General features: G+C 35.8%; 2 protein-coding genes across 7 annotated transcripts; one reads left to right on the forward strand and one right to left on the reverse strand.

Annotated features, from left to right (window-relative positions):
* Nucleotides 1–134: 134 nt before the first annotated feature.
* LOC142344273 (uncharacterized) lies at nt 135–26,584 on the reverse strand. 3 transcript variants are annotated; one of them, XM_075395854.1, is made up of 5 exons: nt 26,444–26,584; nt 25,647–25,815; nt 11,423–11,471; nt 1,117–1,294; nt 135–432 (listed from the first exon to the last, which is right to left on the reverse strand). In XM_075395854.1, the coding sequence occupies exons 3-5, from the start codon at nt 11,435–11,437 to the stop codon at nt 317–319; spliced, it is 309 nt and encodes a 102-aa protein (XP_075251969.1). In that variant the 5' UTR covers nt 11,438–11,471; nt 25,647–25,815; nt 26,444–26,584; the 3' UTR covers nt 135–316. The 3 variants fall into 3 exon arrangements, with proteins under 3 accessions (XP_075251969.1, XP_075251970.1, XP_075251968.1); XM_075395855.1 differs by lacking the exon at nt 26,444–26,584 and adding an exon at nt 12,089–12,123 and having other exon boundaries at nt 25,647–25,852; XM_075395853.1 differs by lacking the exon at nt 26,444–26,584 and having other exon boundaries at nt 25,647–25,852.
* On the forward strand, nt 14,482–23,597 carry LOC142344272 (uncharacterized). 4 transcript variants are annotated; one of them, XM_075395850.1, is made up of 3 exons: nt 14,482–14,551; nt 15,423–17,121; nt 23,256–23,597. In XM_075395850.1, exons 2-3 carry the CDS (start codon nt 15,432–15,434, stop codon nt 23,501–23,503), a joined length of 1,938 nt encoding a protein of 645 aa, XP_075251965.1. In that variant the 5' UTR covers nt 14,482–14,551; nt 15,423–15,431; the 3' UTR covers nt 23,504–23,597. The 4 variants fall into 4 exon arrangements, with proteins under 4 accessions (XP_075251965.1, XP_075251964.1, XP_075251967.1 ...); XM_075395849.1 differs by having other exon boundaries at nt 14,537–14,582; XM_075395852.1 differs by lacking the exon at nt 14,482–14,551 and adding an exon at nt 14,889–15,031.

Consider the following 26,584-nt stretch of genomic DNA (forward strand, 5'->3'; position numbering starts at 1 on the left):
AGACGCATTCACGTTTCTATAAACAGAATACAAAAACATCTTATTTTTTTGCGAGAAAATGCCAAATTTAATTGGAAGCACGTATGAATGGAAAGATATTGCTTTGATGGCAAACGTGCAGGAAAATGAACAAGTTTTAAAAGAAGCATCTGAACATCAAATTTAGGCACGACTTGTTAAAAAAGCAACATATTCAAATACAAATGAGCATTATTAATGAGCCATTTCTGTTTTTGTGTCTATTACAAGGTTATCGTAATGTTTTGGCAGATGGTGACAATTATATTTGCGTCCATATGACCTTACATAACTAATGTCAATGTGGAGCAGGTTCACATTCTCCGAAAGATGAACATATCTTTCCTTTTGGGCATTGCGAAGTGTAGATACATTCAGAGCAATCTTCATAAACGGGATGACAATAATATCCACCTAAACAGAAAAGATGATTCCAATAACAAAAAATTAATTTCTTTCCAATGTCATAGAAGGTCCTTCTTGAATTTTGATCAAAACTTTGAAATGCTTTTCAGATATAGCTACAGCCGGAAAATTGATGAACGCAAGCCGGTCTCAAAACAATTGCGACGTCTTTTAGCTCAAAAGTAATTTTTGGAAACATATGAGCACTTTTCTTCTAATCAACTGCATGTTTTGTTTTGCTGAAAGCTGAAATATTATATTAGCTTTCAGATAAAATTTCATTCCAAGTTCGGATTTAATTAAACAACAAACAGTAGAATGAAGCCGCAGATTTTGAAACCCAGATTATTTCAACTTTCAGATACCCAGTTGCGCTTCGTTTTTGAATACTACGAACTTAGTTTGAGAGTTTTTTTCATAATGCGAAATTTGGTTTTATGGTGATTTTCTTGGCACCTGAAGAATTATTACAAGCCTATTTCTAAAGGTGACCTTATTCTACAAATCAGTATGTCGAAACATTGACCTGCTCTGAGGGCCTCTCTTTGTTTGCACCATGTTCATCGTCAAAACGATAACCTGAATTTGTGTAGGCGTCTTCTCGTTTCCCTAGATGTTTTAAAGCGCTCCGAATTTTTGCACTAGGTTTAAAGAATGGGTAAAACATTTTTTCTCGTGCTGAGAAGCACTTACTTAGAGAAAATCTACAATAGTGAAGATCATCGCATCCCCACATGCACAACCCCGACTCAACATCAAGTCTGCAAATCTCGTAATAGGGACAATCTTTCGTCTCCTTGCAGTGAGTTCCAGCATTGACTTGTTGATAGCGCATCATCACGCAAACAGTAACCAGAAGGAACCAGCAGCCCTAAATAATTATTCATCAAATATTGAAGGCTCAAATCGTTTAGGAGTTTAACGTTCAAAAAGTTTGCTTTAAATTTTGCCTAACTTTCCTGACCTCTGCACTGTTAAATGAAGTAGTAAAAAACGGCTGCAAGAAATTATTTCTGTTGTCTGAAATCATTTGCAGACAAAGAATTGTATTTATACGAAAAGAAATTTAGCCATTCAGCCAGACTAACCAAATTGACCTAAATAGTACTTAGGACTTCTTTGAAAGTTGAAGCACACGAAGCTTCGATTCCATTTATAGCAGGCTCTTTTGTGAGAGATAATTTAGGTCTCTCAAAAACGAACGAATATCTAACTTTGCTGAGGTTCGGTTCTAACCATTCTCCCAATTTTCAAAACTAAACAAATTAGCTACAATGAGTAAGCGAGGCACGTGGCTTCTACTGAAAAGAACCATATCACATTTAAATTTAATTTGGAAATTGGTACAGAACCTCCGAGGTTCTCTGCGAATTTCTAATTTAAATTTAAATATGATTTGGTTCTTTTTGAAAATACAATAAAAATTGCTCGGTTATTTTTCTTTTATGATCCATTTTGATCAGAAAAATAACCGAGCAGACCTTATTGTATTTTCAAAAGAAAAATTTCCTCGATCTTTTCAATAGCAAAAAGAAGAAAACTTCCCATACACGCCCGAAATGTAACTATAATGTGCTCTTTGATGATTCCAGGCTTGACTGCAATCATGTCCCGATAATTTTTTTTCCAATTTTTCTCAAGTTTTGATGTTCGTATTAGCATTCTACTACTTAGTTCTCTTTACTTAGGTCAACAACAGACAGTCGATTGAAGAGGAGCAAATTTCCTGTAACTAGGTAAAAGCAAAATGATCAACAAAATTTTTCCCTTGAAACCTATTGTCAGTAACGTAAATGACAAAAAACGATATAGGTTCATGAAGAACTTAAAAATTGCGATGCATATGTTAGATGGCTAGGAATGTTAAGAGAAAATAATGTAGTATTGATCTTAAGAAAAGAACATATGTTCCACCAATTTTAGAAGTGCACAAAATTTATTTGAAATTAAGGTAAAACTAAATACTTGGAATGCAATAATCGGAAAAATTGTCCCACTATCAATTCGAGGTTACTTTCAATGAAACAGAAAATCATTTGCAAAATATGCTGGGGTAGAAAAAAAAGATTCTGCTTAGCATGAAGGACTAACGTAGTGGGTAGCATACGAAACAGATAATTTCACAGAGAAAATGAAGGCAATATTATGAAATAAAAAAAAGAATTTTTGGATTCTTAAACAGTTCGGTGGTCATAAACAAAAAAATTTGATTAATAACACAAAAGTTGATTTTATAGCACAAAAATTGTTTTCTGATAAAACATAAAAATAAATAATAAAAAGTTTCTACTATATCTTATTTAACTTGATTAACAAACGAGCCCTTTATGAACATAATAAAATGAAGATTACCATAAGATAGCTTGAGATGGCTTTGTAGATTAGTATTCTAGAACTTCAAAAGTAAAGGCAGACCACAGAAATCATTTCTGATTTTTTTTTTACTGAATTCAGTTTTCGTTAGTTTTGGCTGCCTGTGGATTAAATTCAAATGTTCTACAGTTTTCACACTAGATTTGAAATTCTCAATTTAACGTTGGCAAAAGTCTCTTGGAAAGTCCTTGTTGAGATTGAGCTAAACAATGACTTCAAACTATGAAATCAATAATTGATCATATGAATGTAAAAAAAGTTGCTTCATTTTGGGTGATATATAACCCTCATACCCCACCGACTACATACACCAACCTCATAGATCACCCGATTACATAACCGACAAAATTAAAGATAAATTGCTATCAAAAGACAGGTGATGTAACAATCAAATGGTGCTTGGAGATGCTAGACTTCTGGTGGGGAGAGGAGAGAGTGGGAGGAGGGTTGACTGAGGGTTAAATCTTTTAAGATTAAGAACCGACCTCCACACAGTGAAATTGTCTCCTCAAAAAAGTATCTGTGAATTCCACACTTCGAGACTTCTAAGGCGTAGTTCTGTAAGAGAGTTGCATATGCGTTGGAGCGCAGTTATTTGGTCAAAAACTAACTAAAGACCTGAAAAGATTTGAATTGTTACTGTTGAGAAGACAGAGAACATCTTCACAGTACAATTAAGCAGATAATATCTGGAAAATGCAGTGTCCAAGTCAAACATTCATCAGAAAAGCAATAAAAATCGATGCGTGAAACAATAAAAAAATAAAAATTTATTTGAATAAAAACCCAAACAAATGGGAAGTAACCGCAAAAAGGTAAGTTGTAAACGAAAAAAATCTGTTGATTCTCACGAGAAGTCAATGAGACAGTGCATAGAACTGGACAATAATAGAAATGACCGCAGAAAAACTAATTGATGTTATCATTGAATTTTTGCTAATAATTTAATAACAGAGATATACTCTTGAAAGGTATTTTCTGCCCTTTAAAGGATTCAGAAAACTGCAAAAATGCTTGATTAAAACGAAAATGTCATCTTTGAAGCATTTAGGCAACAATTGAAAAAGAAGCCAAAATTGCTGCATGTAAAAGAATGCTTTGTAAAATTTGCAAACAAGCATTTTCTCACTCTGCTTTAGAAACAGTTTGAAGCATATCATACTACACGAATATTCGCTACACTTGCTAGGTCAAATTGACTAAAACGCATCTCCAGTTTGACATCTGGCTTCCTAAAACTATAAACAGACCAAATCCAAATCAGACCAAATCAGACCAAAATAAACAGACCAAATCCAGCAGATTGTAAAAGATGCGAGACAGTGAACACCAGCTGTGCTCAGCTATCACTAAGGCAGCCATTTAATAATGCAGGTTGTAGAAAAATGAAGAAATCTGGATTCCGTAAAAGGCAACAATTCAATTTGATGGGAATCAAGATCTAAAGTGACAATGTCGAACTATGCAAAGGGAGTCCGATAGTCATTTAAACATAGATAAAAACAACTAAAAAAATATCAATCTAAAATTTTTAGTCATGTAATTGTTTTCTTATTTTTATGAAGAAACAAACCAACACTTTGACAGGATATGAAAATTCTGAAAACTGTGAATCTAAACTGAAACTGTCAAACTTTGGCAAATTAAATAGAAAATCAATTCAGGTGATATTCTTACTATTGTCAATTTAAATCTTTTTTCTTAATTTAATAATAATTCAAAGTTGCACTCTTTAGAGCATTTTTAAGTCTGATTTATGTGCAGAATCTTAGCTTCCAAATATTTTTACTACGATTAAAACATATGTTATTTCCTCTACCAAAATTGTTAAAACAGGATAAAAATTTTGATTTTTTCCAGTTTTTTTTTGAATTGTTTCATCAACAATTCATAGTTTCTAGAAAATTCATAAATTTGTTCCATTTTTGATATCAAAGGATGATTTGCTTGATTTTTTGAATATACAGGTATAGTAAAGTTGCATCTCATAACCTCCGAATTGACATCGATCTGTGTAGCCTTGCTTGTTCTGTACTCCATAAAGTGATTATTGGATTGAATTTTGATGCGATCGTTTTGATTAGTTTTCGCTTGCAATTAGGCTGAGACGAGGATCGTAAAAATTTTAATTTCCTTTCAGCAATAGATAGTCATTTTAATTGAATTCACTTTTTTCAGTTACTACCATACTAGGAATTATATACAGCAGTCGCAGTGTCACTTTTTTCATTTTTTACGTTTGTTTTCAAACTCTGAAAAACCCCTTCTTTTAAAACTCAATGGTAGGTGATATAATTACTTGAAGTGTTTCTTCCGGCTGATTTATGCATTGTGATTTCTGCCACAAGTTTAACTGTTTGATTCTTATTCTTTTTGGGATAAAATAACTGTCATTATGGTAAGCAAGCAGAATAGATGACCGATTAATTACAAACAGAAGAATTGTTGCCTGCATTTGGTAATCTTATCGACTATATCTTTTATTTTGGTCGTTATTTTCCTTCGGACATTCCTATATTTGCTCTAAACATTTTCCAGCTCACACAGAAAATGTTGTTTTTTATGTTGCGCAAATTCGAATTTATTTTACATTTAGAATGTTCTATTTCAATTCTTTGTTAAGTAGTAGATCGTAGTCAAAAATCAGCTTGGTAGTGTATATGGAATCTGATTCAAGGAAGTAATGCAGTCCGGATGCATGGGTAGCTGCAAACTCAACTATGGTCAAACAGCTTTTCTGTAATCGTTTGGTTCTTCCTGTTACGTACATCGAATTGCTGGTTCTTACATTCTAATTCTTGCAGCCTAATATTTTACTGACTTTAAGGTCTCATTGTTATGCGTCTTTTTTGCACACTTGCGACCAAAAGTTGGTAGAAAAAAGGATTCTAGAGTCGGTAGAGGTAAACAACTGTTGGAATTCAGTTGTCAGGAACAATGTTCTTAAGTGAAACTGCCGAACAATTAGAGTATGAAAGTCAATTATTATTAGAAAACATCAATTAGATTTATCAATTAGAGTTATATATTTTTTTTGAATAAATTGATGGTATTAGTTCTGCATCACTGCCAAGTTAGCTGAACAATAGCTCTCAGGTCCTGGAAGGTTCAAAATTTTTTCTGCGATTAAAACAAAATGTTACTTTTCTCTAAAAATTGCGAAAAATAGGGAAACGTGGTTGATGTTCGATTTCTCACTTCTTTATTGAATCCTTTCATCAATATTTCATAGGTTCATAAACTTCCAGAATTTCTTATAAATTGTTTTCTTTATTGTTATTTAATGAATTTTTTTTCTTGCATTATAATTAAACAGATGTAGTAAACAGTCTTTTTCTCATTAACTTCTTATTGATTTTAACGTCTGTGGCCTTATTTGTTCCTTACTCCCATAATTATCATTGCATTGAGTTTTGTTGTGACCATTTTTATTACTTTCCGCTTCCAATCAGTCTGAGATGCGGTTAGGACTAATCATTTTTTTTTCAGCAATTGTTGCTGTCATCTTTATTTAAATTACATTTTGCAAAAACTACCAGAAGAAGTCTTTTTTTTGTGAGTTGGATGAACAATAGCCCTAGTTTTGCCATTATACTTTTTTTTCACCATACATTCGTTCTCAATGCTCTCGTAAAATCTCGTCTAACTAAAACTCAATGAGTATTTGAGATATGATGAGTTGAAGATCTTCGGGTTACCAAGCTTACCTGTCAGATATTTAATAATTGTTGCATAAATTACTCGTCTTTAATGATATGCAAGCAGAATAGATTTCCGATTAGTTACAATCAGATGGAGGGTTGTCTTCATATTGATGACCTTATCGCGTTTACATGTAATTTTCATCGATGTTGTTTAAATTTCTTTCCAGAAACTTCAAGTTTGCCCTTAACATTTTCTAGATTACACACAATGTTTTTTAAGTTGCTCTAATTGTACTGTATGTCACATTCAGAGCAATCTATTTTGTGTTCCTTGTTAATTGGTAGTCTACGAGAAATATGATTGCTTAGTCCAAATCTAAGATCTACTGAAGTAATGCATTTCATATTATTAGATAATTGGATAGCAGTAACCGCAATTGAGCCAATCCAACTTTCTGAGAATAAATGGCTTGTTCGGGTCCTTATAATGAGTTGCTGATTCTTATAGTTTAACTTTTACACCCTAAAGTTTTAGTGATTTGAATTGTTCAACTTTTTCACGGGCCATTTTTTGCACATTTTTGACCAAAAACATGCTGTAACTTAGCTCATTTTGTGTCTGTTCCAAAAAAATTTGAGTGTGAATTTAATAATATTACAGACGATACTTACTTAACTCTTATGTTTCCTTAAATCAAACTAGTGCTCATGTTTACATTGCAAAAATTGATAGAAGTCAATGATAGATTTATATTCAGGCTACATCCAAGAATGTCTAATTTTCTTTTGCCAAGGGATCGCTAAAGGCGATTTAACTATTTGAGATCCTCTTAACTCAAAGTGAAATTATTAATGAAAGTTTGGGTTCACAAACTCCAAGGTTTTATGAACACATATTTTTTGCCTTATTGTTCTTTATTTCCTGGCAGTTTTTACATCAATTCAAGTTCATCTGCCAATTTTTTGTTCATCTTTTATGTTTGGCCTCAATCTAACATACCTCATATGCTGCCCTATAAATTGTTTCCGATAGGGGGTCTAACTTACCAACGATAGATTACGCAATGTTTCTTTTTTCCCGCTGGAATGAACTTCCAATGTGTGTCCTTCGCAATAAATTTGCGTATTCAAAAACGCTATCAAGGAGTTCATAACAAAAATATTAATAATAAAATCAGCTCCACCAGTTAATAATAACCAGCCAGCACTTTTAAGGACCTAGGATTAATATTACACAACCAGTTGAATTTCAAAGATCATATTAACTGCGTCAAAGAGAAGCGTTTAAATTTCTGTTCCCTTTTTTATCGATTACGCTTTATTTTTATGAGAACACAGCTTCTAAGAATTTTTAAAATTTTTGTCAAACCAATAGTAAAATACAGAATTTCCAAATTTTAATTTACGGATCTATTAATGAAACCTTTTTAAAACCAATCAACATGTTGATTAAAAGAATATTAAAAGTAATGTTCTGGAAACGCAAACACGAATAAATCGAGCAAATTCGAGTGCCCAATTCGATAAGCAGCGCCTCAGAGATAATGCTTTTGAAATTTTCAAATAACTATTAAAACTAATCAACCTCTGAATTAATCTATAAGCGAAGTTTTTTCAACCATAATAGCGGACTCGGACCCTAATGAAATCATGAGAACGAGAAATCGTAGACACTATGTACAAATTTGCAGACAAAGATTCGATAGTAACTCATTGAAATGTAAAAATTTTGTGATGTTAAAAATGGCACTGAATTATAACAAGTCTTTTATTGAAGATGCTAGAGCAATAAAAGAAGCAAACATAAAATCATTTTTCCATACATTTTGGGATCTTTATATAATTGGTAACCCTGAGTTGCTAGATAGACTCTTTTAAGTCCAGTAGAGCAAAAATTTATCGATTGCTACAATTACCGTTTCTTCAACAGTTAACCATTACTAAAAGGGATACTTTTTTATTATTAAACATAATGTCGCAAATGTAATTTTTTGTTTTGAGAAAGTTTATGTAAATTTTGCTACTGTTTTATGATAATGACACCACCAATAGTTTAATATTGTTATTATTAGAGTTCATAAAACACTAAATTGGGGCATCAGTAGACCGGGACTTTTTCTGGTTGGGTTCCTCTGGATACACAAGCTGACAATTTTTTTGAGGACGATGTTGATTCACATTTGTTCGTGTTGCTTATAGTTACATTTCTATTGAATTAGCTTTAACACATACCAAAAAAAATTAAAAAAGCACCTCCATGCCTAAACGCTACCGCAAATTTTCAACGAAGTGACTTCCTGAACGCTTTGATTTTATCCTCTGAAAATTATATTAGTTGGTACTAAACAATGACATTTCAGCAAGAAAAAGTTGGCTTTTTCAATTAAATAATTGAAACCGCAATTTGCAACCGAATGATAATTAAAAATTTGAAAAACGATATTAGAAAGCAATTAACTCGAGACAAAGCATTAACTTTTTGAATCTCCGCGTTCTGCTGCAAACTTGTGGCCTATAAATAAAGGCACGCCAAGACCCAAGCATAGTGATAACGTACTGGTCAATGTTTCTGAACAATGACAGCGTCAACGGATTGCTCTAATATCTGAAAAACTTCCGACTCAATTGAAGTTTTTTTTAATAATCGTATTCAGACTGAGAAAAATATTAGCACTGCTGAAAGTTTTACGCATATCAAACCTGAGATAGATTCAAAACCGGAGCCTTCACATTTTGACTTTAAGCAACCCTTTTAGTTCAGAAAATTTTTTTAACATGAAATTTGGACTTTCGTAGAATGGGACTTTTTGTGGATGGTTTTCCCCGAGATACACAGGCTGAAAATTCTTTTGAGCACGACGTTGATTCAGATTTGTTCATGTTGATATATAATTACATTTCTATTGAAATAGCATGTAATACATACCTAAAAAATTAATAAAAGCAGCACCATGCCTAAACTATGTCGCAAATTTTCAACAAAGTGACTTCCTGAACGTTTTAATTTTATCCTCTGCATATTATATTAGTTAGAAATAAACCATGATTTTTCTGCACGATGAAGTTAGTTTGTTCTATTAAACAATGACAAAACACTATTTTCAACCCACTAATAATATTAAAATTTTCAAAATGGTTTTAGAAAGCAATTAACTCGAGGTCATCGCATCAACTTTTTTTATTAATTTTTCTTCTGCTGTATAGCATTAGCCGATATTTGAATGCACTTATCACTCTACCGTTGAAAGGTTTTATTTCAATCCTGCCCATAATATTATAGTTGGCAGAAATGGCAACACACCAATAGTTATTAAAAAAAAACGAAATGGTATAAAAAATCAAATTTCTATAGCCAACTCGACAGCATGGCGTTAACTTTTTCAATCTCCTTGTTCTGCTGCTAACTCTGGGCCTGCAAATAAAGGCACGTCAAGACGCAAGCATAGTTAAAACATACTGGCCCATGTTCCGGAGCACTGACAGCATCAACGGATTGCTGAACTCTCCGCAAAACTTCCAACGGACTTGAAGTTTTGTTTTAATAATCGTATTCAGACTGAGGCCAATATTAGCTCTGCTGAAAATTTTACGAAAAAATAGCTCAATCTTCCTATTGAGTGTCAGAAGACTAAAAAACGCCAAACCGAATAGGCAAAAACAAACATTTATGAGTAAATTGTTTTTGGGGGCTCTCCTATTAAAAAGAATTTATGCAGTAAAAAATTCAAAGGCAGAAAATTCGACGACAAATCCGGCTTAAATTTCCACAATGCTCTCAGAAATTGTAACAAAAAAAATCGTATTTATGTCAAAACATGAAGACAGAAAATGAGATGAAAACCAGGACCTTTAATACTTTAGGTTTATTACTTGATTACGTTACTTTATTACCTTAGGTTTTATTACTAAACAAACTAAGTGCAGAAAAAATGACCGTTCATTTTTCAATATTAAAGGCCGGGCTTGCTATCAAACTGATATTTTTGTAAATAAATCAGGTCGCACAATGGTGATAAAAAGATCTTGTATCACTTATTTAGAGCACAAATGAATATATCAATGACTTCTTTGTTGAACCTTTAAATTTGCGCGTACGTCTTTCATGAACTGTTATGCAAAAAAATTGTCTCGGGAAGATTGTTTGAATTTGAGAAATACAAGCATAGAATATTTCTGTAGTTTCAAGTCGTGAGTAAATGAGCTATTCCCAGTCGGAAATGGATGATTATCTTGTAGGGATCTGGCAGATTCTGGCATATTCGTACAAGACGATGCATCTTCTGTCATATATTTCTTCCAGATTCCTACACGGTAATTTTTTTTATGCCAGAATCTTACAAAATAGCCGTTTTTCTGGCAGATTTTGCCAGGTCATCATTTTTCTTCCGGATTTAGGAAGATAACCATCTATCTGCCAGTATCTGACAGATTCCTGCAAGATAATCATCCGGTCTCGACTCGGGATGTCAAAAATACCTGCAAAAACAATACTTTTTCACAAGAACTTAAACTTAAGAGAACATACGTGATCTTTTGTGACATAATATGTTAAGCTATAAGTTTTCTTTTCAGAACAGCTGAAAGGGTGTTTTTCAAACAAGTTGACCAAAAAATAGTTTTCAATGAAAAACATTGGGGCATAGCTGATTTTTGCAATTTGTTTAATGTGAAGTTGTGTGTCAAAGACATTTATCAATCTGAACGGTGACATGAAAGTGAAGATGAAGAAAGTAAACACAACAAAAGCAACAAAAAACCAGCTGGTTTTGTTCAGATGAGACTTTGTGAAACTTTATGAAGAATTGCACCTAATTTTCCGGTACCTAATTCTCTCAAATTACAGCTATATAACAGACTGACTGTGATTGTTGGTGACCAGTGATTGTCTATAGATTGTCAAGCGATGACTGCCTTTAGTGTCAACTAAGATGATCTCTTTTTCAAGCGTTATTTGAAGAATAAACTAGTGCGTAAAATCTCACCTTGTCTTGCAACATTGTCCGGATTTTCGTCTGCTGGAACCTCGGTGAACTGAAACAATATGAGTTACCTCTGAGACAATTCAAAATGTTCTAACAAAGCGATCTCTTGTTAATTTATAATGCTCATTCATCCCATGGACACGCTCTATAAAGGCAAATATTAACGTGCTATTGGCAAAAAAAATAAATAGCAAATCTATCCTAAGTATATATTCACGGGTACTCCTGACGACCTAAAATTTGCAAGGATTTTTCAATTTTGTCCCCACTCCCACAGAAAAAGCGAGAATAAAAACTACTACAGTAATACTCCGTTGATGAAATAATTAGAAAGACCCCATTTTTAATCAGAAATCTGGCGGCACAAGCCATGTTTTTAGTTGTAGATAAGTGCAGTAATAATGAGCCAAAAAAGAAACCAAACTCGCTTCATATTGTTTTCATATAGTAGATATGAGATTCCTTCCCGAACCCTGAAATCAATTTTTTCCGCGATCAAGGCTTGTTTAGCCGAAATGTTTAGATATATATTAGAAAACATATAAAAGAATGAAATATCAAGTAATCATGATCTGGTCTTCCAGGAACAAAAGTTCGTGCTAGTTTTAGCTGCCGGGTTTTGTTTAATTTTTAAGCATAATTAAGCAAGTAAAACAAAAGACTAACCGTAATTGTAGAATTTGATCTGGCCTAATATGGCTCTAAAACAAAATTTATGCACCGTACGATTAAAAAAACGAGCTCGTATGTTGGTTTATGATCAATATGACAGTTTCTAAAAACGTAGAAGCCCTTTCAATTTTTTTTTTCTTGTTGCGCTCCGCCGACTGCTTTTCAAATTTGTGTTAACTGTCCTTTGTCTCGCAAATTTCTAAAATAATTAACAACCCGTTGATTTCAAATATTTAGAGAGTAGCCATTTTCAACCTTGTTTCCGTATTAGACAAATCCAAAAATACAATCGCTAAAAAATATGTCTTTGCTAGCAGTTGTTTTCAACTGTTAGGGAAAGATTAACTTGTTCAAATGTTGAGTACTTATTTAAAAACGTCACCAATAAGGGAGTGTCACGTGACTTAAATCATTGTCTAGAGACGTTGGTGTAATTTTCTTACATATTATATACTCTGCAGTTAAGTTTGGAACAGAAGAGCAAAATTTTTGTGTGTCAAGCTAGCGTTGGCAACAAAAAACTGGACACATAAACGAACTAGTAATTAAACCTAACTGCCGTAGTTTTAGGGAAACTGACTGATAATAGGGAAATGCTTGATAGGTGTGGTCATCTTGGGAATTTCGTCATAAAAGGGAAACAATTCAGTAACAAGGGTGCCCCAACGTGAAACTTTTCAGTTACATGGAATGTGCTCCCAACCACTGGTGCGTATCATAATTGGGTTGCACATGTCTTGTGTACTCATCTGACTTGAGTTTTATTATGAAATTAAAGGAAAAACACCCAGCTTTCAATTAAATTTAGTTAAGTAATGTGCAGCTTCAATGCTTCTAACCGAATCTGTTATAGACGAAGCAATAAATCATATAAATTTTCAGGCAAGATTCAAGGTCAAAGGCTGTTGGCTTTAGTGTGTGGTGGGGTCATATAGGACAGCCGGGCAACTAGAACCCTTGTTTGATCATCTTAATTACATGTCGTAAAAGCCTCTCCCCACTTATTTTTTCTGTTAAGTTTTGAAACAGCAACTCTTAAATTTCGTCGAAAGTTTGCTGTCTGAGCAAGTTTTGTAAAAAAAACTTGATAAATTTTATCACCTCGCTTGAATTCAATTTTTTGTCAAAAACATTCGAAAAAAAATGCTTCTCATTTTTTCAGACTGGAAGAAAGATAAGAGATAGGGGAGGTTCATTGGAACATGTTTAAAACTTTTTAGTTAAAAATTCTGAAGGGAACAAACTCTCTTTTTTTTCTTCTGATGTTGAGAAAAAAAATTGATTATAGTAATCAAACATCGTTTTTCATAAAAATTTAACTGTTGATTCATCTTTGTCAATGAATATGTTTTGGTATTGTGATAGAGAGTTAATGTTTCCTTTGTATAGAAATAATAAGTTAGCTTGTTTAAAATTGTTGTAGTTTTTGAAATCTGCAAAATTCATCACTTCTTCGTTGTACTAAAGTTAGATTTTTTAGTAAAAAATGTTTAACATAGACTAAAAGAAGTGAACGATTGGCGGTAAGTTCGAGACACCTAATAGAATTTCACTTCTTTAAGTCTGATTTCAATCTTGCAAACTAAACTCTCTGCCTCGAGGTTTTAGTGAACGAAATAAATCGTACCGTGGGTGCTCTAATACAATCTGGAAGTTCTTAAAGTAATGCAGCAAGTTTTCAGAATGCTTGTGCCCGATATTGAGCTCACTTTCCTGATGGTTTCCCAGATTAGTGTTCTATCTAAATTGAACCCCTTTTGCGCAGTTTATGGCAAATAAAAAAAGATGTTGGAAAAGAAGAAACGCACTTTGAAGTTGAACTTTGGTTTCTGTGTGAAAATTAGTCTCCCTTCACGAAAGAGTTAGGCCAATCAGATCAGTGTAAATTATGGTTTAGAAGTATGCTGAACGTCAAATGAAAGCTAGCTCGCCCTAATTTCACGAAGTAAAAAATCAATTTGTGAGGAAATATTATTCCGCTTAAAACAACGTTTTGAAAACAATTTTTACACAATTGATCCTCTTCACCAGACCTCTCGTCTCCTTATGAACCTCAGATAAAACGCATTGCTCATCAGAAATCCCAATATAAAGTTGATGAACTCCATCCAAGTTTGACAGTGAAAGGAAAGTTGTCACAGGATTGCAATTGGCCAAGAGGAATTGTGAACAGGATCAATGTTGTAAATATGGTTTTTTATGTGTGATTTTGAGTTGGAGCAGTTTTACCTCAAAAATTGAATTTTTATTTCGTGAAAGTATGGGGTGCCGTTAAGTGTCTAATTTTACTGTTTTCGCTTTACAAAATGAAGCTGATAACAGAACATTAGCTTGTTCTGGTTGACTTCTTTCATCAAGAAATGTGCCTGAGGGCACTAAGGCAAATTTAAACAGAAAAGGGAACGTGGCATCTTGACATTATAAAAAGTTATTTGCATCAAGACAGGAGCTGTACTGGTTTAAATTTTATACCCGATATTTCTATAAAGTTACCATTGAATTATTTAGATCTTTTCTTTTTTGCCTCCCCCAAAAGCAGTGCCAATGCAACATTTAGGAAATCCAGGAACTCGTGCCACGTTCCTCACATAGTAATGTGCTATTTAGAAAAACTCAAGTTGTATTTGTAGCTTAAAAAATTGGGGTTCGAAGCAAAATAGAGTAACATTTTTATATTGCTTTTGAATGTCGATATTTTACGTTTGCGCCCCGTAAGCCCCCCCCCCCACCGCTGGGTTTACTATATAATGACACGTGCTCTGTAACTGGGAGTGCATAACAGAAAAGGCCCTTGAATGTCATCAGAGTAAAACAAAAAGTATTCAAATAAATGTATATAAACAAGGGGCATTCTGCTTTTGTGAAAGTATTCTGATCGTCATTTGTTTAAAACTTTGTATTACGCAACATCTTACGAAACACACAGCTGCATTTGAAGTGAATTTGAACTTTTGATTTTTTTTCAAAAAAAGTTTAAAGATTCTATTGTCCTTTTGATTATATCCTTAGTGTTCACAATATCGATTACGAAGAAAACAGGTGAACGGATGGCTACAGAATCTCGGAGATAAAATGGAAAGAGTTCAATTTCTCAAATATAAAAAATCTGGAACATTTCCGTTTGTGCCCCCCCCCCCAGCTTTGCGGGTGCACATTATTTGCACCCCACGGCCGAACTTGCCATATTTTTACATAATAAATTACTATGTAATGGCACGTGCTCAGGAATGGGGGGGGCATAAATTACTGGGGGGGGGGGGGGACAAACGGAAAAGTTCCAAAAAACTGAGGTTTTTTGTTTGTTCTGGAGCAGAAATTTGATTTTAAGATTTCGAAGATGCGGATTCTAATTACACTGAGTATTCTGGCTCAACTCTGCCGTTCATCAAAATGGGGAGTCTGCGAGACACATTTGCATGACGAATTTACCGGAGAGCACTTTACACTCTGCGATCTTTGCTATGTCGACAACAGAGTTCTGAAAACTGCAAAAATGCCAAAACTCAATTTAGTTGAGGATAAAAAGCTTACTACATTTGGTTGCTTCGGTTGTTCAGAAATAAGTCATAGAATTGTTCCATTTTTGTTGAAAAGCGCAAATTTTGATGGAGTTATCGACATGTACTTCAAAAGTGGTTCTCAGAAATACGCAGGAGTCTTCACTGTTATTTCCTTCACCAATGCAACCTACGAGTATGTCATCAAAGTAACAGAAAAAGGATTGGAGTCTTCCAAGGCCACAGCTCCATGGATGTTCGCTCGTACCAAAACAAATTTACTTGGCATTGATCCAACTGCAGAACTATTATCTCTGCTTAGCAATACGTACAATACTACCCTAACTAGCTATCTTATTGATGTCAAGGACTCCCCACTGGAATACAACATCTATAGTGCACTGGGAATGGAAGCCATTACTCTGCTTGTGTTATCAACTGTCATTTTGCTAAAAAAGTGTGACCGAAAGAATATTGTTTATTCGCTGGACCAATTTGTCGATTGTAGTTCGACCAACCGTCGGAATAAATTTAGCGTATATATTGCACGATTCAACAAGCTGGCTTCGTTTTTCGGAGTATTCTTTTTAATATTTTTCTCAGTTGCCGTCACATTGGCTCCTATGTTTATGAAATACTTTTACTATGTTGGGTACGGTGTTTGTGGTTCAACTGCGTGCATGTTTCTAGTAGCTCGTTTTCCCATGACGTTCCAGAGAAAGTGCAAGTTTTTTACCAGAAAACCATATCAAATGTCATTCATTGTCGTTACAGCAATTTTTGGAGCAACCTCAACTCTTATCATTATTTTATTTAAAGATGAAACGGTTTTCCGATTCGAAAACCTTTTTTCCGGCATGTGTTTGATAATTCTTCCATTTTGGTTTACCGTTAACTTCATGATAGTTGTAGCCCTCCTTGCGCATATAACGTTTCGAAGCTACGTCGAGTTGGCATTGTTCGAAGTTGGGTGTATCATAATGGATCAAGTTTTCCGCACAGCTCTCTTTGTAAATTCCCTTCACGAGAACAAAGAATCAAAACCATTCTTAGATTTTTATTACATGTATGGAGATTCATATTTCCAGATTAACCAAGGCTACAAATATGAAAACTCGTCGTTTGCAATGAACAAATTTGAACCACACACTACACCAACAACGAACCCATTTGTATTTAAATTTCACTGGCACTACCGTGATTTTGCTTGTCAAGTACCCTATAATCAATTTTACCCTATTTGGTTTATAACCATACCCGGATTTGCTTTTCTGCACTCTTACCATTATAATGCAGAACAGAGTGAACGTCCTTCTAAGGTTTTTCCTGTTTTGATTTTGACTGTTGTATTGGCTGGTTCAGTTTTAGAGGAAACCATTCGGATCTTCTTTGATATTCCGCTAGCCATAGGAGTTATTAGTTTCTCAATGTTCTCATTATTTTCTCTTCTATGGTTCTGGAGCCGAAAAGAGATTGGTGATTTTGTCAAGGGTGTTTATGTCTACGTGTCACGCTCGCATGTATCTTCTGGTAAGTCAAACTGACTACAAAAAAGAATTGAAGTACTCAGTATTGTGTTTGCCGGAGGGATCAGACCGCAATAGCCAATTATAATCACCCTTAATTATTCCTACTTGATTAACGAAAATCGCACTAAAGCCCCTTCCGCATTATGGTTTTTTGCTATGATTTGGGGGGTGGGGCTATAGGTTGCCTGACCATTATGATGGTGGTTGGGGACTATAATAGATAAAATCATTCTTCCCCGGGTCCAGGTGCCTTCGCTAAAAATTGGTAAAAAGATGTAAGATTTGAACAAAAAGTGTAAGATTTGCGCTCAATGCGACGAATGCAGTGAAAAAAAAGTTTTAAGCAGTGAAAATTTTCTGCCATCTTTCAAGCGCTGAAAAAAACTGTCAGCAGAACGCGGTGAAAAAAAATTTAACGCTAAAAAACACAAATATTACAAAAAATCAACGCATGCAATGCTAAAAGATGCTAGCGCTTTGCGGTGAAAAAAATTGTTTTTCACCGCTAACCTTACTTTTTTTTACCCAACCTTGACCCGGGTCAGTAAAAGAAACAAATCATCCTTCAGCTGATGTATAAAGCAAGCAGACTATGCAGAGCAAAAATAACCTATGAATTATCAGCAGAAAGAACGAAGCAACCAAAATAAATTTTCCTGTTGTGCCCCCTCAACAGATATACAAAAACGGATACACAGAAACAGATATACAACAGTACCTAAGAAATGAAAGTAAAAGTTAACCGTAGGATGACATAAACAAACTGGTGAAGTCAGTTTAAGAAGTGTTAAATAATCGCTCTCAAATTAAATTTGTAACATTTTTAATAGTCTTGTCGGTCTTTTTATGCTTGACCAATTTCTGGTCTGACTCGCTTGACTTTTTTTCCTCAGAAATGGGATAAACAGGTAAAGCGTAAAGGGCTAAGTTCTCAGAGCCTTTGAGCTCCCTAGTCTTCAAGTACGCGGTTCACAGAAACTGTTTTGGAAACTTTTGCTCATGGTGTAAAGATTTTGACCAACACAACAACTGCGTCTTTCACATTACAGCTCCCCATGAAAATATACACCCCATTATGGTCTATTTGCCATGATTGGGGGGGCTATAGGTTCTCCAGCTGATCTGAATTTGAAACTTCAGACAGCACAGAATGAAGACGAAGAAGTGGACCAGAGGATCTACAGAAGCTTGGTTGGATCACTTCTTTATCTGGCCAAAGAGACGAGGCCAGACATCATGTTCACAATCAACATTCTGTCCAGGCACATGTACGCACCTACCAATCAACACTGGCTATGCGGAAAACAAATTCTGCGATATCTTCAAGGTTCAAAAGGTTTAAAGCTTATTTACACAAAAGAGGCTACTTATGATTTAGTGGGGGAAAGTGATGCAGACTGGTCTGGAGATGTGAACGACAGAAAATCAACAACAGGCTATTACATCGAGCTCAACGGACGTGGCGCAGCACTCAGCTGGGGTGTCAAGAAGCAGGCCACAGTGGCTCTTTCTTCATCAGAAGCAGAATATCAGGGCATGGCAGCAGCAGTTCAGGAAGCACTCTGCCTGAAACAACTTCTAGAGGAATTTGGCATCCAACAGAATCGTCCAATAGCAATTGGAGATGACAAGCAAGGTTGTATCAGACTTTGCCAAAACCCAGTCATGCACAAGAGGAGCAAGCACATCGGGAGGATGGGACTATTTCAATTCATAACGTTCCTACAGACAAAATGGCAGCGGACATCTTCACAAAGTCTTTACCCGTTCCGAAAGTGGAAACATTCAGAGCAGTTTTGATGGGAACAGACTCTACGCAATCAACTCAATCTGAGTGGGGGTGTTAGAATTTTGATTCGAGTTTAAGACTTAAACTTAGTAATATTAGAAAGTTCAACTTAACAAATTAATCTGACAGAGGTAAATTGATTCAAGTCACCAATGCTGATAAAAATGAATCTTCAAGAAATGGTGCTGTGAATCAATACTCGGTTCAAACTGAGTAATTGATGTAATTGATGTAAAATCTTCCCAGCATGCTTTCAATGATTAAGATTTCTCCGGAAGTGTGAAAGAATTATTGAAAAGTGCAAATGCATTCCATTTTTGGTTCCCTTTGCGACTGATTTACAGAAGCAAACCATATTCGGTAACCCTTGCGACCCCCACTATGAATCATGGTGCTTATTTTAGTTTTGTATCTTGACTTTTTCACACTGATAATGGGTATATATACAGCTGATTTTTGAGTCCTTTTTCATCCCCAAAATCATATCAACATCTCTCCTGTAAATCTCATCTTCTAAATTCTACTGTGAAATATCATTCTTGTTATTCTCTCATTTTGAGAAATTAATTTTTCTACTTAGTTAAAAACGCTTTTTATTCCGCTTGCGAAAACCCATAAACCAACATTAGGAGAAACAATTAACAAGACTTTTGGCAAGCCCGCGTTGAATGGAATATAAATTGTTATTGTTAGCCCCTCTCCAGATAACTCAAGTCAAACAACAGAGTCAAACCTTAGACCTCAGCAAATGAATCATTCGAACTGTGACTACTATTTAATTGCTCTTGAACGAAGTTCATAGCATTTATTGTAAACGTGTGTCTTCTTTAAACAAAATTTTCGCTTGACAAATTTGACTTTTCGTGTGACATTTACGCCCTTGGCTTTTTGCATTTCGCGTGATCTAAAATTCTCTCTCAATCACAATTTCAAGCAGCTGTACTCAATTTAATACTAAAAGTCAACTGAAAAGTGCGCTGAAACTGGTGCCATTTTTTACTTTAAATCTTAATAGTGGTATATATTAACCTCTAATGTGGTTATTTGAAGCCCACTATTGAACTTCTTAGCCCCCTATAAGCTGCCCTCCCCCCCCCCCCCGACTGAAGCAGGCTGCAATTCATTAGAGCTCCCACTAGTCGTTCGAGAGCAATTCTTCCGACGTGTTGTCGGTTATGTTTCAACTCACTAATTCAATCATCGATTTTTCTAATACTAGTTTCCTCCACTACCCTCTTTGTGGTCCTATAACATTTTGCCCCACCAATTGTTGTAATTATATCAATTTGGAATTAAAATTTCGTGGAGGGGGTACAATGGAAAAGATCCCTGTTCTTTATGCACCTCTACGACAGAGAACACAAGCCGTTAAACGGCAAATCAATAAAATTTACACGTGAGATGTGTAGACGTTGAGCTGGGGGAAATGAACACATCATAATTGTTTCAATGAAATTCCGCTTGCAAAAACCCATAAACCAACATTAGGAGAAACAATTAACAAGGCTTTTGGCAAGCCCGCGTTGAATGGAATATAAATTGTTATTGTTAGCCCCTCTCTAGATAACTCAAGTCAAACAACAGAGTTAAACCTTAGACCTCAGCAAATGATTCATTCGAACTGTGACTACTATTTAATTGCTCTTGAACGAAGCTCATAGCAATTATTGTAAACGTGTGTCTTCTTTAAACAAAAATTTCGCTTGACGATTTTGACTTATCGTGTGACTTTTACGCCCTTGGCTTTTTGCGTTTCGCGTGATCTAAAATTCTCTCTCCATCACAATTTCAGGCAGCTGAACTCAATTGGCGGTAATTTAATACTAAAAGTCAACTGAAAAGTGCGCTGAAACTGGTGCCATTTTTTACTTTAAATCTTAATAGTGGTATATATTAACCTCTAATGTGGTTATTTGAAGCCCACTATTGAACTTCTTAGCCCCTTATAAGCTCCCCCTCCCTCCCCCCGACTGAAGCAGGCTGCAATTCATTAGAGCTCCCACTAGTCGTTCGAGAGCAATTCTTCCGACATTTAGTCGGTGATGTTTCAACTCACTAATTCAATCATCGATTTTTCTAATACTAGTTTCCTCCACTACCCTCTTTGTGGTCATATAACATTTTGCCCCACCAATTGCTGTAATTATATCAATATGGAATTAAAATTTCGTGGAGGGGGCACAATGGAAAAGATCCTTGTTCTTTATGCACCTCTACGACAGAGAACACAAGCCGTTAAACGGCAAATCAATAAAATTTACACGTGAGATGTGTAGACGTTGAGCTGGGGGAAATGAAAACATCATAATTGTTTCAATGAAATTTTCAGTTTCCTTCCATTTTATTCTAACAATTTGCCCTACATGATCTTATTTGGTGTCTTTCCCATTATAGCCCCTGCATTGAAATTATAGCTCTGATTATCGTATATGATTACCATGATTGGGGGGGGGGGGGGTATAGGTTATCTGATCTCTAAGGTGGGGGCTATAAATGGGAAATTGGGAGGATCTCTTCTTTGTTCTGCCGAATGGCTTCTTCATTACCCGCAGAAGCACAAAAAACAAGTAAAGACCATAAAAAGCATAATCTGTAATTGTTTATAAGTGTATACCCCGTGCACCGAATCCCGGAATTCCTTCCAGGAAACCCGGGAATCTTAGCGAATCTTATCTTTTCCCGGTAATCTTAGCGGGAAACCCGGGAGTCCTAACTTTTCCCAGTAATCTTGATGGGAAAGCCGGGAGTCTTAACGTTTCCCGGTAACCTTAGCAGGATCACGGGAGTCCTAAATTTTCTCGGCAATCTTTGCAGGAAATCTGTATATAAGGATTTTTACTGCGAAAATTAATGAGAAACCCGAGTTGTTTTTATCTCTTTTTGGTGAAAGTATAGGGGAACGTCGGGAATCTCAAAATTTTTACTTTGGGGGTCGATTTGTTGCTCCATCATATAGAAAAATTGATTTAAAAATAAAAACTTTCGATTTTCGTTCTAATTTTGTCTCCCTTCAACAATATCTCTTGCAATCAACTGATTATTTTCTATGAAGTATCTCAAATATTAGTTAAAAGTAGGTAAAAGCATAAGCTCAAAAGTCTAGGTTGGGGGGTCGATTTTTTGCTCCATCATATAGAAAATTTAATTTAAACACAACATTTTTTGATTTTTTTATAACTTTTGACTCCTTTTAACACTTTCTCTAGCACCCAAATGATTTTTCGAAAAATTGCAAACATTAATTGGAAGTAGGCAAAAGCAGGAGCTGAAAAATCTATGTTGGTGGTCAATTTTTTGCTCCATACAGAAAATTTGATTTAAAAATAAAGACTTGGCTGGTTGCCAAATAGGGTTTGGCTTTTGCAAAAGTTGCTCAGCAAAGTAGTTTCAATTTGATTTTTTTTTCGAACTAATGAGTTTTTAAAGATGTTTCTGACAATTTCATCTTGTGGAATGGGCAATGGGTGTGAAGCAGTCACGGAAACGTGCTCTCTTGGATAGTATTCCATGAATCAAATTAACGGTTTTACACCACTTGTTCTGGTTTTTATTTAGGAAAAAAAATCAAATGATTCTATGATCTTCTCGGCCATGAAATTGAACAATTCCTCCGAAAAAGTCACTTTTTGACACTCCACTATCAAAAAACTTAGCGTGATTCAATTTGCGCTAATAAAAGCTTTGCTGTGGTTTTGGTTGCTGACTTAGCGTTGCAAATGGGGTGAAACGGAACCCTGATAAAATCGGTTTTTTCCCTGCTTTCCTGTGGGGAATCCGATTTTTCCCGAGAACGCTGATAATATCTGGGGTTTTTTCCCCGGTTTTCCTGTTGGGAATCTTATATCCCCCTGAAACCCTGATAAGATGCAGGAAAAAACCCTGGGTTTTCCTGGTAAGTTTCTCGCTGAAAACCCGAAACCCCCTGAAACCCTGATAAGATACAGGAAAAACCCTGGGTCTCCTGGTAATTTTCCCGCTATTTTCCTGGTTTCCCTGCCAGGAAACATGTGTTCCCGGAAATCCTGCCGGGAACTGCGGGATCTTACTCAATGTTGGCATATCTTACGAACACTGGAATGTTTCCCGGTAAGTTTCCCGGGTCTTCCCCTTGTTTTTCCTGGGTCTTGCCGGGAAACTTTCCGGGAACTTATTAAGGTGTCCGGGAATCGGTGCTCTGGGTAGGTATAACTAAATTTTCTTTATAGACGATTGAGTGGGCGTGCGCGCATGCGTTTTTATGCATGTGTTTTTATATATTTGGGACCTTTTCCGTTTGTGCCCTCTGCCAGCTGGGGGTAAAAAAAAACACGGGGGGAATAGAATAGATCCGATTATTTTTGCTACAGGTGCGAGCGGATACCGCACAAACTCTCAGTTTTCGAATTGTGATGGCATCCCAGTTAGTGCGTTTTACCCTGAGGGTCAAAGACAAGCACTACAACCTGTATATGAAGGCCCACGATACCACGTTTTACAGAGACAGGTCTACCCTGAAGATAGAGAGCCAGTCAGATGGAGGAGATATGCAAGTTCTCCGTTTCCTAATCACACGTCAGAGGTCATCCTTCCAGTCTCTCAAGAAACACAGGTTTAAACAATCGAGCAACCATTAGAGACCAAGCATTCGACCGATTTTGCATTCTGCAACTAAGCAAGCTCTTCGGTTTAATTAAACTCGTTTGCACAAATCGCTAGTTTTAGTTTACAAAAACTTATTTCGTGTGTAACCTATATGTGAGTCTAACACACTGCCAATTATGGGCTCTTTCACGTTTTAGCTCAGCCATTTTTTGAAAAGTAACTTAGAGCCCCAAGCAATTTCTTCAAATCAGAATGGGGGCAATGTAATCAACTCTGCATAACGGTATTGATTTGCACAAATTGCTCCTTTCAATTTACAAAAAAGTATGCGGTCTGTTATAAATCTGTAAGTGCAACACAAGCTTATTGCAATTATCGGATCTATTCTGTTTCGGCCCCCAAGCTTAATAAGCATGAATCTTTTGTGAGCCCCAGGCTTACGTTCTAACTTCTTACATTGTAATGTGCTATATAACAACTTATAATTTGTAAATGGAGGGTCATAAAAAAAAACTGTAGGGGACGACACAGATTAGATCCCAAATATCAAGTAGCCAGTTTAGTGGATTGTAAATTATAGCCCCACTCAATGCTTGGCGTAATGGTGGGTTAAAACATTTTAAAATGCCGAAAGTCTGCAGTGTCGGAAATCCAATTTGCAGAGGTTCCTACTAAGGCAAAGTCTGACTTCCGTTGACTTTCATCAATATAATACTTTCGTTTAATACGTTTCGTGTTCTAAGCATGGTTACGTGACTCAACAGAACTCACTTTGAAATTCCTACTTAAAATCTAGAACGGCTTCGCGATTCTCATTAAATGCCAGCGGTTCTCCTTGACTTCAAGCAGAATCACGTAAGAATTAATTGAAATTTCATGAGAAGCCCGGAGTTTGGTGGCAGACCAAATCAGCGCTGAATCAGTCCAGAGAAATTCTGTATTTTAGCTTAGCCAGTACCCTGTTTATGTCACAATTTACAATGGCCAGTCTTAATGTTTGGGTAAAATTTACAACTTGAAAAATAATATGTTCAACTAATCTGCTGCCAACAAGTTTTGCTTTAGGTGAGACTCAAAATCCAGCGTGGTTACTAGTAACAATTAATTTGCAAGACGTAACCGTTAAGCTAAATGGGCTTTGTGATAATTGCCTACACAATAGCTTATGTATCAATAGCGTGTATACTACTATAGTAATTACCAGTTATAAGCTACAAATTAACGATATTATTCTTTTCAGACCTAATTTTGGGTTGAGTAACTTTCAGTCTATACCAGATAAATTCAGTCTGCGCGAGCTCCATGTCCTCACTATAATCATAAAGAACAAAAAGTGCACATAAAGAAACTTAAAATGGTCTCGAGATGTAGCTTTCCAGAACTGATTAAAGTTTTTACGCTTGAAATGTGCTGATGCAGCGCTGAAATGCTCTGAAACTCAAATTCGGGAGCAATATTGGGTATGATGCAAAATACTCTAGAAGCCGAAACAGAATGATTTTGAAGCTCATTTCCGTTTGTGCCCCCCCCCCCCCCCAGTTTAGCGGGTGCATATTATCTGCAACCCCCAGACGCACGTGCCATATTTTTACTTATTTATTTCCTATGCAATGGCCAGATCTGTAACGGGGGGAGGTGCATAACTTACCGGGAGGGCACAAACGGAAAAGATCCGATTTCGATAATGTCAGTTATTGGGGCAATTTTTTTTCATCCCTCAGTAGTGGGCATATAATTTTTACGTTTGGGGGAACTGAATAGATCATTGCTTTTGTTTATCCGTTATTGAAAACTTTGCTTACTTCTATTCAATCACTTTTCAAACACAAATAGACGTATAAGAAAAAATCCACGTCCCTTTAGCACTACATCCTATAGTAAGCATAGAGAGTGTACGGTATTAAGGTAGTTAAACTGTTATACGACAATAATTGCGTGGTGGTTTATCATTGCAACTTCAATGTCTATATTTGACAGAAAAACATGGATCTATACTGTTTCAGCCCCCCTGTGTTTTTTATGACCCCCATGTCAAATTATATTTTGTTTTTTAGCACGTTTCTAAGTAAGAAAATAGCACGTGGGCCTGGGGGTCATAAAAGATTTATGCTCACTAAGCTGGGGGGGGGGGGGACAGATTAGATCCAAACACTTACTTTAGACCTCGCTGTGTTCTTCGGAATTTGAAATTAGCTAAGATGGCCTTTGATGTGATCAACTGTCAAATGAAATGATACAGATGACAGTTTATGTTTTTGGGAGACACTTTCGGTGGTTGGGAATAACAATGCCTAGTGCATCCAGTTACTGTTTATGATGTTGTAGCTGATTTGAGATCCCAAAAGACATCAAGACGACAGGGTCTTCCCATCTTCATTAACACCCCTGTCCCTAAGCTCTGGCTAATGCGGCTGCACAGAAAAAACCAACCATGCCCCTCTCCCATACAATTTGAGCCCCCCCCCCCCCCCAGCGTTAAGCACCCCACCCTCCCCAGTTACAGAGCATTTGCCGTTACATAGAAAATCATTACCTAAAATTATTCTGCGTGCGTCTGGGGTGCCAAAAAATCCACCCACTAAGCTGGGGGGGGGGGGCACAAAAGGAAAAGATACCCCATACATAATACATTCATGAGTCTATCAATTCCTTGGGGGTTATAATGCAAAAAGGCCACAAAAACTTGTATAGTATGTTTTCTGTTAATGTCAGCCCTGTAAATTATGTAAGTGTAAATCCGAACTCTAACTTTGTCGAGTATTAGATTCTTCACTCTTTGGAAATTGATTGCTATGTCTTTACTTTTCCGGGTCTTCCCACTATAACCCCCTTGGAATTGACATACAAGCCCCCAAATATGGTACGTTGGTAAGTTAAACATGATTGTGGAGTATACGTTATAACGGGGGGGGGGGGTGACCCCGCGTTTCTCAGTCAATGGAATCACTGTTACCCGAACTTCGATCTTTGTTTGCAAGCAACCAACTCCAGTTGTAATTTGTTTCCGGTATTTTGCTCTCTTAAAATGATTATGCCACAATGACAAGTATTTGTGTGAAAAAACACGTGTTTATTTTTGGCATAATGACTAATC

This window comes from Convolutriloba macropyga, chromosome 8 (assembly GCF_964194025.1).
Source record: "Convolutriloba macropyga chromosome 8, txConMacr16.3, whole genome shotgun sequence".
NCBI lineage: Eukaryota > Metazoa > Xenacoelomorpha > Acoela > Convolutidae > Convolutriloba > Convolutriloba macropyga.